This window comes from Poromitra crassiceps, assembly GCF_964638095.1.
Source record: "Poromitra crassiceps genome assembly, chromosome: 22".
In the NCBI taxonomy this organism is placed as follows: Eukaryota; Metazoa; Chordata; class Actinopteri; order Beryciformes; family Melamphaidae; genus Poromitra; species Poromitra crassiceps.
The window spans coordinates 15,677,924-15,690,423 of NC_139647.1; the positions used below are offsets into that span (position 1 = coordinate 15,677,924).

General features: G+C 45.6%; 1 protein-coding gene across 1 annotated transcript in view; it reads left to right on the plus strand.

Moving 5' to 3' along the window:
* Nucleotides 1–12,500, plus strand: part of camkmt (calmodulin-lysine N-methyltransferase) — a gene marked incomplete at its 5' end in the record, with an annotated part of 168,253 nt that overhangs the window by 142,126 nt on the left and 13,627 nt on the right. The window contains 1 exon segment of the mRNA XM_083658562.1: nucleotides 9,744–9,807. Coding sequence (XP_083514688.1) covers nucleotides 9,744–9,807 — 64 coding nt within the window.

The window sequence follows — 12,500 nt, forward strand, 5'->3', positions numbered from 1 at the left end:
CACACACACACACACACACACACACACACACTGCATTTCACATCAGTGCATTTCACGTCACTGCAGTGATGTGAAATGCATTGATGTGATATGCTCTATTATCTCTAATGTCCAACTCTATTATCTCTACTGTCTATCTCTACTATCTCTATTATCTCTACTGTCTATCTCTACTATCTATCTCTAATATCTCTATTGTCCAACTCTATTATCTCTAATATCTCTACTGTCTATCTCTAATATCTCTATTATCTCTACTATCTCTATTATCTCTACTGTCTATCTCTACTATCTCTATTATCTCTACTGTCTATCTCTATTATCTCTACTGTCTATCTCTATTATCTCTACTGTCTATCTCTATTATCTCTAATATCTCTACTGTCTATCTCTAATATCTCTACTGTCTATCTCTATTATCTCTAATATCTCTACTGTCTATCTCTAATATCTCTATTATCTCTAATATCTCTACTGTCTATCTCTATTATCTCTACTGTCTATCTCTAATATCTCTATTATCTCTACTGTCTATCTCTATTATCTCTACTGTCTATCTCTATTATCTCTACTGTCTATCTCTATTATCTCTACTGTCTATCTCTAATATCTCTACTGTCTATCTCTATTATCTCTACTGTCTATCTCTATTATCTCTACTGTCTATCTCTAATATCTCTACTGTCTATCTCTATTATCTCTACTGTCTATCTCTATTATCTCTACTGCCTATCTCTAATATCTCTACTGTCTATCTCTATTATCTCTACTGTCTATCTCTATTATCTCTACTGTCTATCTCTAATATCTCTACTGTCTATCTCTAATATCTCTATTATCTCTACTGTCTATCTCTATTATCTGTAATATCTCTACTGTCTATCTCTATTATCTCTACTGTCTATCATCACTTCATATCACTTCACTGCATATCGTGAAACGCAGTGAAAATGCAGTGACGTGATATGAAGTGACGTGAAACGCAGTGACGTGAAAATAAATGCAGGCAGGCAGAAGTAGAGACATACTGCACCAACCTGGCTGCCGTGTATATGTATGTTTGTGCAGTGGAGAAAGCTCAAAATGTGTGTGTGTGTGTGTGTGTGTGTGTGTGTGTGTGTGTGTGTGTGTGTGTGTGTGTGTGTGTGTGCGCGTGTGGGAGAGAGAGGGAGAGTAGGGATTCCTGCAGTGGGCATGTGGGTGGCAGTGAATCCTTGGCTGGGCCATTGGCACGTCTGCTTTCTCCATAAGCTGCCCATGTGTGGGCACTGAGATAAAGCCTTGTGTGTGTGTGTGTGTGTGTGTCTGTGCGTGTGTGTGAGAGAGCATGTGTGTGTTTGTAGTTTTGTGCTGTACTGTACTGTATGTGCGTCTACTGCAATTCCACACATGCACTTTCTCACACACACCTCTTCAGAGCTTAGAGAAATGAATTCTGCAGGATTTGCTTATGTCCACTCTGAATTGAAAGATCGCCTCTGTGGGCTCAGGAGGTGTGTTAGCGCTAACGTCACTCTGTGTATGTACAGTGTGTTAGCGCTAATGTCACTCTGTGTAGGAGGTGTGTTAGCGCTAACGTCACTCTGTGTAGGAGGTGTGTTAGCGCTAACGTCACTCTGTGTAGGAGGTGTGTTAGCGCTAACGTCACTCTGTGTATGTACAGTGTGTTAGCGCTAACGTCACTCTGTGTAGGAGGTGTGTTAGCGCTAACGTCACTCTGTGTATGTACAGTGTGTTAGCGCTAACGTCACTCTGTGTAGGAGGTGTGTTAGCGCTAACGTCACTCTGTGTAGGAGGTGTGTTAGCGCTAACGTCACTCTGTGTAGGAGGTGTGTTAGCGCTAACGTCACTCTGTGGGCTCAGGAGGTGTGTTAGCACTAATGTCACTCTGTGTATGTACATGCATGCTTGCTCAGTGTCTGTCCATTGGCATCAATGCAATGCATTTTTGCATGTTGGACAGTGCACTTTATTATTATTATTATTAATTTGCTTTTTCCAGATTTTTTCCCATTTTCTCCCCAATTGTACTTGGCCAATTTTTTCCCCTGCTGCCCCGGTCGCTGCTCCACCCTCTGCTGACCTGGGGAGAGCCGAGACTAGCACCATACTTCCTCTGACACATGAGCAGTAGCCAGCCGCTGACAGGGGGAGCTTCACCGGCAGGACGTAGCACGTGCGAGGGTCACACTATTCCCACCAGTTCCCTTCCACCCCGACCAACCAGGGGCCCGCCCCCTTTTATTGCGAAAACACAAGCCTCTCCCCATTGACTTCAATGTAAAATAGCACTACCCCAAAAAATTATAGAAGAATAACAATCAATCTTGTTTATTAACACATTCACTGCCAGCCGTTTTTCAATACTGTAGTTAGCTTCTGCCAAGGTTTTTTTTTGAGGATTCTGGCTCATCTTTCAAGAGCCGAGGATTCGTTTCTGTTAGGATTTTGTGAACACACAATATCTCAAAAGAACTAATAGAATGTGTGCTTTCTCTGTCTAAAAGAGTTAGTTTGTAGAGTTAGTAGTTATGTAAGCATTAGCAGTTGAATACAGCATGGTTTCAGCGTCTGAAAATTTATTCTGAGATAAACGGCTTTTTGTGAAATTCGATAGAACAGTCACTTTAACCATTCATTTTTGGCATCAGTAAGACGTCAGACATCTAAACAATAGTTTTGAACAGTAATTTCCTCCATAACAGCAGGAAACACCCCTCTCCTTCAAACTCCTCCCTCCGTGTGTGTTCTTCTTGGCTGCAGCGGGCGTGTCACAAGCTCGTTTCTGTTGCTGCTGTAACCTCGCGTCACCAGGCTCACTGCTTTGCTGCTGCTCCTGTCTGCTGGCGGCCGCTGGCCAAGTCTGGATGGGCTCGCTCGTTTCTTGGAGTTTCGGTTGAGAGCTTTGATGAAGCTTTTGCGATTCTGGTCTTATTTATGCTGCGTGTTTCAAAGTGTGTTCCACCCGTAATCTATTATGCAAATTTGCAATCCCTCACCGCCAGCAATCAGCGCGAAAAGCGAAAGCGTTTTCGCCAATCCATTCTACAGTATGAGAATGGTTTCATCGCGCGTTCCCCTGCAGTTTTGGCTCTGCTTTTTCTAGTTTGGAGAGGACTGTCGCCACTTAGTGGGTCGGTGGAATGGGTTGTACACGTTCGGTGGCTCCAATATTTTTATAGGAGACGTGGGGAGCGTTGATCCACGTCCCACCGTCAATTTTTTTTTTTTTTTTTTTAAGCCGAGATATCTCGTCATTGGCAGTCAACCGTTGGATTTTGTAAGCCGAGATATCTCGTCAATGGCAGTGAACGTGTTAATGACCCCAAAACACCATGACATGACAATACAGTATATTACAACTCGCCTGGCCATATGAGCAAGATACACCGGAAATATGACTTTGACCCATCTAAAATCATGGGTGATGATTTTTGATGGGTCGTGTGTTTCCAGGGTCTCACCCTTCACAGCTCTGACGACATCCTGTCCGCTGGTGTGCGTGTGTGTGAGCAGACGGATATAGCAGCAGCCCTCTCACACACACGCCAAGGCCGTGAACTCTGACCTCCAATCAGCCTGAGTGTGTGTGAGCCGGGTGGGAGGGGTCAACATGAGACAATAGGCCTCTGACCGTCTGGGGGGCGGCGGGTCAGGGCGGAGCCATCAGGGGGAACCTTAAAGGGGAACACGACTCAATTTGAGGGTTCGTCCGTTATCATTTCATTATAAAGCAGTTAAGAGTCCCCCACCAAGCGGTGTGGATGACAGGGACACATTCCAATGATGAGTGCCCAAATCTCTCAATCATTCTGTGTTCTCGTGCATTGTGTAGTGCAGACATAAGAGTTAGACATTTCAAAATATTCACTTTGAAAAGCAGAGGCAAAGGGAAAATAGCAAATATCTCATAATAACATGATTATGGCACTGGAATACGATCTGCAGCGATGTCGATTGACTTACAGGTGAGTTCACCCAACTGCTGTCCCACCTGTGGGTGTTTGACCCTAAACACTTATTACATGTATCTCATACGTGCTTTTATTTGGTAGGTCGGTCACGATGTTCTCGCTGTAGTCGTGGACCGCTCGAGAGGAGAAAACACAAGATAACGAGAGATCAAGCAAGATTAACCCATTGATACCTGATGCAGCATTTGCGTGTATGTCCCTCATTTGTGTGTGTATCCCTTTAAGACCGCGAACCGCGTCACAATGCTGCATCAGGTATCAATGGGTTAAGACTGTGGGGGCGTCCCGGTGGCTCACCTGGTAGAACGCGGACCATAAAGTCGTTTGCGCGGCCGACCCGGGTTCAAATCTGACCTGTGGTCCCTTGCTGCATGTCATCCCCTCTCTCTCAACCCCACACTTCCTGCCTGCCCAGTGCCCACCGTCCTATCCAATCAAGATGAAGGCCGTCCTATCCAATCAAGATGAAGACCGTCCTATCCAATCAAGATGAAGACCGTCCTATCCAATCGAGATGAAGACCGTCCTATCCAATCAAGATGAAGACGCTGCAGTTTAAGATTGTCTCTAATAGTTTGAACGGTCCCTTCTGTCCTCTCAGTGACACGCTGTCCTTCCCCTGCCCACAGAGTGTGTGTGTGTGTGTGTGTGTGTGTGTGTGTGTTTAGTCCAATTGTCCCCTCCGCCCAGCTAACTCACACTTCCTTGTTTTCCTCCTTACCATTCACCTTTCCAGTCGACTGATATCTGTAGAAAAACAAACCAAACACAAACCCTTCACCTCTCGTGTCAAACCAACTTTACACCTCTGTGTGAGCGTGTAAGAATAATAAACTTGACACGTGTGCGTAGATACATCCTGAGTGGAGTCAGCGCTGGTTAGTTACACCTCATACAGTATATTTGTGATATTTGTTCACGTGTTTTCTGACATTCTGTTCTACAGACAGAAGTGTTTCTTCATATTGAGCAGTTCAGGAAGGTAAATAAAGGGGGTAAACCAGGGGGCTGGCTGGGCTAGCTCTGTTTGTGAGGCCACTGCGGAAGTAGTCTCAACGCCAGACCCATGAGAGTTCTTACGCTGATACACGTAAGCTGCAGAGCTCTCTCTGGGTCTGGGACACTTTCCCTCATAGGGCTTTCACACCGGCAGGTCTCCGTGCCGGTTCCGGTTCCCGAACCCAAATTTGAACCGGCCGGCGCGTTCAGACCGAAAGAATAATTGGTTCGGAACCTGAAAAGTTGGTTCTCAGCGGAACCAAAAAATAGTTGTTTTTTCCTTGGGAACCGTGACATCATCAGTGGGCGTGTCTCATTCTAGGCTGTGAAAACGGGCAGGAAGGAGAAGAAGGCAGTGACAACATGGAGAAAAATAATTTGCAGTGGTCTGCTGAGGAAACCAAATGTTTAGTGGCGATGTGGGCATCTACCGAATTTCAAGAAAAGCTAGAAAACAATACAAGAAAGAGCAAGTCGTATGCCGAACTTGTGGAAGAGATGGCCAAGGCTGGGGTTCACTCGAACGCCAGACCAAATAATTAATCAACTTAAAAAACTGAAGGAGGACTACCGAATAATATGTCCTCCCACTTTGGTTCCGCTTAAACTGGTGTGAACATGGGCTGGTTCGCCAGAAAGCTCCAAGGTTCTGAGACTCCAGAACGGAGCCAGAGCCAGAACCAGAACCGTGTCTGTCTGAAAGCGGTATCAGAGGGCTGGTTATGGGAGGGAACCGTTCACTTGGCCAGTCATATGCCACTGATGGCTTCAGTCCTCTCCAATCAGTAACGACTTTGCGATCAGACGACACGGGAGGTGCAGCCCACTTGCTCTCTCATCGGTGCTACGACCTGTCACTCATTCAATTTCAACCCGCCTTCAAAACCAGCAGTGGCTGTGAACTGGCACAGACTCACTATGTAGTATGCGGAGTGCAGCGATTCAACGTAATATTTGAGTCTGGGGAGAGACTACTGCGGAAGTAACTGAAACCGGCATTCTTTCGAAAGGCCTGCAGGGGGCGACTCCACTGGCTGCAAAAAAGAAGTCTGGTTACATTCTGAATGAGTTTATGGCCTCAATCGCCATATCGTATTCTACAAATACAGCATGGTGTTCATTGTGTCAATTATGGTCCTATATGCATCCCAATAGATGATAAAAAAAATACTATGTTTTGGGGCGTGATTGACAGGTTGCCTGTCCAGTGCTCGCCGATCACTGACCAATCACAGGCCACGCTGCTCTTCTTCTCATCCAAATACACGTCACTTCTGTCTCCAAATAACCAAGATGGCGCCGGTGAAAATGGCGACCTCGAGGCTTCAAAAGTAAAACGCGAAAAAACCAATGGATGACGTCACTATGGTATATACGGTCTATGAGGTAGACAAAGAGGTAGACATTCAAACAGGATGTGTTAGCTCTCCTCTCCTTCCGGCCCGGGAGGAGGAGATTTGCATGTGGAAGGTCAGAGGCTGTCATTGGAAAGCTGTGTCCAGATTGCTGCTCCACTGGCCAGGTGGACGGATGTGTGGGATTATGTCAAATCTGCAATGTATTGTTGCATTTTAGTCAAATTACTCCACTCTCATCTGTGATAATAGGTGCACACACATTTCCCCTCTCTCTCTCTCTCTCTCTCTCTCTCTCACACACACACTATTGACACAAATAATGGATTGAAATTTGTCATTGTGGATATACGTAGAGACGTGTGCTGGGAATCTTATTTGGCCAAATAGTAAGGTGAATAGACTCTGGTTGCAGCCAGCAGTTGTGAACGATCCCTGGATCCCCCCTTCCGCGGTTGTAATCAAGAATTTGTTCTTGGTCAACTTGCCTTTAAAAAAATACAAAAATATGAACAAAAACAACAGCGGGTTTTGACTAAAAAGGAGTTGGAAATCCTTATTCCCTGTTCAACCTCTGTCTCCAACTCGTACTGTTAAACAAACAAAACATGCTATGTTGTTCTATATTTTTATGATAAACAATCAACCTAGTATTTGGTCTGATCTCACTACCGCGCGGCCGGCACACAACTGTTCAACTGCGCGAAGCTAGAAATGAGCATGAAGTCCCACATACACAGGTGCACACAGACACACACACACACACACACACACACACACACACACACACACACAAACACCCACCCACCCAAGAGCTGCATGATTATCTGATCATGTTAATTGCTAAGTTCAGACTTATGTACTCTCCTATCATAGCGCTATGATAGCATGATGAGATCTCCTGTACAGTACAGTGTGCACATGGCCTTCTCTTCTCTGTGCGTGTCACAAGGACTTTTCTCAAGACACTCCAATAAATATACACTACAAATAGGCACTAATAAATATACACTAAATATACATTAATAAATATACACTAAATATACACTACAAATAGACACTAATAAATATACACTAAATATACATTAATAAATATACACTAAATATACAATACAAATAGGCACTAATAAATATACATTAATAAATATACACTAAATATACATTAATAAATATACACTAAATATACACTACAAATAGGCACTAATACATATACATTAATAAATATACACTAAATATACACTACAAATAGGCACTAATAAATATACACTAAATATACATTAATAAATATACACTAAATATACACTACAAATAGGCACTAATAAATATACACTAAATATACATTAATAAATATACACTACAAATAGACACTAATAAATATACATTAATAAATATACACTAAATATACAGGACAAATAGGCGAATCTCCCAACATGTTGGCGTGTTCTTTTAAGGATTAGAATGAAAGCCATTAATTAGTTTTTTTTTAAACATTGAGTCTAGTTTGGATTTCTTTCTTTCCTCGCGTTTGTTCTTTTTGACACATCAACTTCAATGCCACCAGGTATTATTGTGTCACTTTGAAGTGTTTAAGTATAGGGGGGTGCGCGTGCGTGTGTGCATGTGTGCGTGCGTACGTGTGTGTGTCTGTGCTTGCGTGCACACGGGCGTGTGTGTGTGTGTGTGCGCGTGTATGTAGATCCAAACGACTCAATAAACATGGGCAGCTATCGACTGAACGTGTCACACACGTATGCTTTGACGCCTGTGCAGCAAAGCAACGCTTGACGTGTCATGTAGTTTCCCCATTGTCCTCCAATGGTCACGCGTGCACGCACACGCGTACGCGCTCTGACTGGTGCACCGGTGGTGGTAATGTTACACGTAATGTTTATGCGTTTTTCGCGAATGCATGCATAAACGCACACATGAAGATGATAGGACATTTTTGTCACGCGCGCACTATGACGTGCGCAAACTACATCACGCGTGACAACAAGCTGCGTAGCGTAGCTACTTACAGCGTGTACACGTGTGGCCAATGTTGGAGAAATTTTGTTACACGTTCACACACACACGCGTTCGCAGTTTTTGATACTACGCCACCGGAAGTTTATCTGCATTGTGCACAACAGTCCGTGTACGTGAACACGTCGCGTAGTTCGCTTCTATTTTATTCGAGTTCCACGTTCCATTTTCATCCAGTTCATGCCAGTGACCAAAATATTACTTGGAACATAGAAATACAATAATTATCATTCAATCATCATTCATGCTGTCAGGACTGTACTGTTGACCAACTTGCCCATCCAGCCGCAAGGGGTCAGTTGAACTTGACACGGCAATCATATCAAAACTTATGTAAATTAAGCCTGGTGGGTCTGTGTCTGTAACATGGTGTCATTCATTCACCAAATAAAATAAAATAAAACAATTACAAAAACTGTTTTACCGACTCATATATCCATTATTACACGTTTTAAATGCTGTTTATGAGGATTAATGGGCGATTTAAGTTGTAAAATGTGGGCGCAAGGGATTGTGGGTAATATTTTGGTCAGGGTTAGCCTAATATTTTCGTCGCTGTCACCATCTACTCATCTACTGGATCAAAATGCAACATGGAACTAGAATAAAATAGAAGCGAACTACGCGACACGTTCACGTACGCGGACTGTTGTGCGCGATGCAGATACATTTCCGGTGGCGTACGTATCAAAAATGCAAACGCGCGTGTGTGTGCGTGCGTGCGTGCGTGTGTGTGTGTGTGCGCGTGTGTGTGTGCGCGTGTGTGCGTGTGTGTGTGCGTGTGTGTGCATGTGTGTGTACTGTGGGGATGGTATCTGTGCACACGGTGGACTCTCTCTGCATTCCTCAGTGTGTTGGAAACAGACCTGGGCTGAATTGACAGGAAGCTCAGAGACAGACGGAGCATCTTACTCATGCAAATTGTTTTTCTCCTTCCTGTTGCTGGATTTATTTGTAAACAAAAGAAAATAAATAGCCTGCTGCTTTATCTGGAGCTGCTATCATAGCAATGCATTCTAACCTGACTCTCTCCCTCTCTCTCCCCCTCTCTCTCTACCCCCTCCCTCTCTCTCTCTCTCTATCTCCCCCTCTCTCTATCTCCCCCTCTCTCTCTCTCCCCCTCCCTCTCTCTCTCTCTCTCCCTACCTCCTCTCTCCCTCTCTCTCCCCCTCTCTCTCTCTCTCCCTACCTCCTCTCTCCCTCTCTCTCCCCCTCTCTCCCTCTACCCCCTCTCTCCCTCTCTCTACCCCCTCTCTCTCTCTCTCTACCCCCTCTCCCCCCCTCTCTCTACCCCCTCTCTCTCTCTATCTCCCCCTCTCTCTCTCTCCCTACCTCTCTCTCTCCCCCTCTCTCTCCCCTCTCTCTCTCTCTCTCCCTCTCTCTCTCTCAGTTTGTTTCTCGACCAGTACAGAGCCAGCTTGGTTGATGCCGTAAGGAGATTACTGCGACCCAACGTAAGTGTGTGTGTGTGTGTTCGCGCACACACTATTGTGTGTGTGCCTCTTTATGCCTCTCTGCTTATCCCCGCCCCCCTCCTCTAACCCCGCCCCCCTCCTCTCCATCATAATTAGGCCCTGCCCAAAAGCCTGATCCACATTAATGGCCTGACAGGATTAATATCATGTAATGCTTTAATGCTTATTATGAGCAACTTGATAATGAGCATCGCTCTCATCTCTCTCTGCCTCTCTCCTCTGATCTCTCTCTCTCCTCTGATCTCTCTCTGTTTCTCTCCTCTGATCTCTCTCTCTCCTCTGATCTCTCTCTGTTTCTCTCCTCTGATCTCTCTCTCTCCTCTGATCTCTCTCTCTCCTCTGATCTCTCTCTGTTTCTCTCCTCTGATCTCTCTCTCTCCTCTGATCTCTCTCTGCCTCTCTCCTCTGATCTCTCTCTCTCCTCTGATCTCTCTCTCTCCTCTGATCTCTCTCTGCCTCTCTCCTCTGATCTCTCTCTCTCCTCTGATCTCTCTCTGCCTCTCTCCTCTGATCTCTCTCTGTTTCTCTCCTCTGATCTCTCTCTGCCTCTCTCCTCTGATCTCTCTCTGCTTCTCTCCTCTGATCTCTCTCTGCTTCTCTCCTCTGATCTCTCTCTGTTTCTCTCCTCTGATCTCTCTCTGCTTCTCTCCTCTGATCTCTCTCTGCTTCTCTCCTCTGATCTCTCTCTGCTTCTCTCCTCTGATCTCTCTCTGTTTCTCTCCTCTGATCTCTCTCTGCTTCTCTCCTCTGATCTCTCTCTGCCTCTCTCCTCTGATCTCTCTCTGCTTCTCTCCTCTGATCTCTCTCTGCTTCTCTCCTCTGATCTCTCTCTGCTTCTCTCCTCTGATCTCTCTCTGTTTCTCTCCTCTGATCTCTCTCTGCCTCTCTCCTCTGATCTCTCTCTGTTTCTCTCCTCTGATCTCTCTCTGCCCTCTCTCCTCTGATCTCTCTCTGCCTCTCTCCTCTGATCTCTCTCTGCTTCTCTCCTCTGATCTCTCTCTGCTTCTCTCCTCTGATCTCTCTCTGTTTCTCTCCTCTGATCTCTCTCTGTTTCTCTCCTCTGATCTCTCTCTGCTTCTCTCCTCTGATCTCTCTCTGCCTCTCTCCTCTGATCTCTCTCTGCCTCTCTCCTCTGATCTCTCTCTGCCTCTCTCCTCTGATCTCTCTCTCCTCTCATCTCTCTCTGTTTCTCTCCTCTGATCTCTCTCTCTTTCTCTCCTCTGATCTCTCTGCCTCTCTCCTCTGATCTCTCTCTGCCTCTCTCCTCTGATCTCTCTCTCCTCTCATCTCTCTCTGTTTCTCTCCTCTGATCTCTCTCTCTTTCTCTCCTCTGATCTCTCTGCCTCTCTCCTCTGATCTCTCTCTGCCTCTCTCCTCTGATCTCTCTCCTCTGATCTCTCTCTCTTTCTCTCCTCTGATCTCTCTGCCTCTCTCCTCTGATCTCTCTCTGTTTCTCTCCTCTGATCTCTCTGCCTCTCTCCTCTGATCTCTCTCTGCCTCTCTCCTCTGATCTCTCTCTGTTTCTCTCCTCTGATCTCTTACTGCCTCTCTCCTCTGATCTCTCTCTGATCTCTCTCTGCCTCTCTCCTCTGATCTCTCTCTGCCTCTCTCCTCTGATCTCTCTCTGTTTCTCTCCTCTGATCTCTCTCTGTTTCTCTCCTCTCATCTCTCTCTGCCTCTCTCCTCTGATCTCTCTCTGTTTCTCTCCTCTGATCTCTCTCTGCCTCTCCTCTGATCTCTCTCTGCCTCTCTCCTCTGATCTCTCTCTGTTTCTCTCCTCTCATCTCTCTGCCTCTCTCCTCTGATCTCTCTCTGCCTCTCTCCTCTCATCTCTCTCTGCCTCTCTCCTCTGATCTCTCTCTGCCTCTCTCCTCTGATCTCTCTCTGCCTCTCTCCTCTGATCTCTCTCTGCCTCTCTCCTCTGATCTCTCTCTGTTTCTCTCCTCTGATCTCTCTCTGTTTCTCTCCTCTCATCTCTCTCTGCCTCTCTCTCCTCTGATCTCTCCTCTCTCTGGTGTCAGGTCAGGTGTCCCTCACACCTCCCTCTCGCCTCCTCACGCCTCCCTCACGCCTCCCTCATGCACCTCCCTCACACCTCCCTCACACCTCCCTCATGCACCTCCCTCACGCCTCAGTTGAATGACAGACATGACATCTGGCCATTGTTGTACATCTGGGTGCTATGTCTCTCTTCCTCTCTCTTTTTAATCCAGAGAGATAATTCAGAGGCTAATATGATTTGAGTGTCGGCCAGCACACTGTCACTGCGACAACAAGCTTTGCTGAATATTTAATAATTTGCTAAGCTGATTAAACAATTAACAAAGCAATTAATTCCCCCACCTAATGGCACTAATTTGTTGTTTGTGACAAAGGTGGGCCATGCGCTGGTCCGGCTCCGCTTAATCAGCTGCTCAGTGCCGGGAGGAATTCTGTTCTGATTTGTGTGTTCTGCTGTTCTTTTAGAGAGAGGGGCGTGGCCCGCACAAACACAGCTGTCCAAAGGGGATGATCCTACTTTGTGTGTGTGCACAAACTGTGCGTCCCTCTTGAATCAATTTAATTAGAACATTTATTATTATAAAATGTTAAATAAAACTGAAAGCCGAAAGATTTTCAATAGATCTTTGAACTTGTTGGTAATCCTCTTAGTATGCATGGCCCACACACAC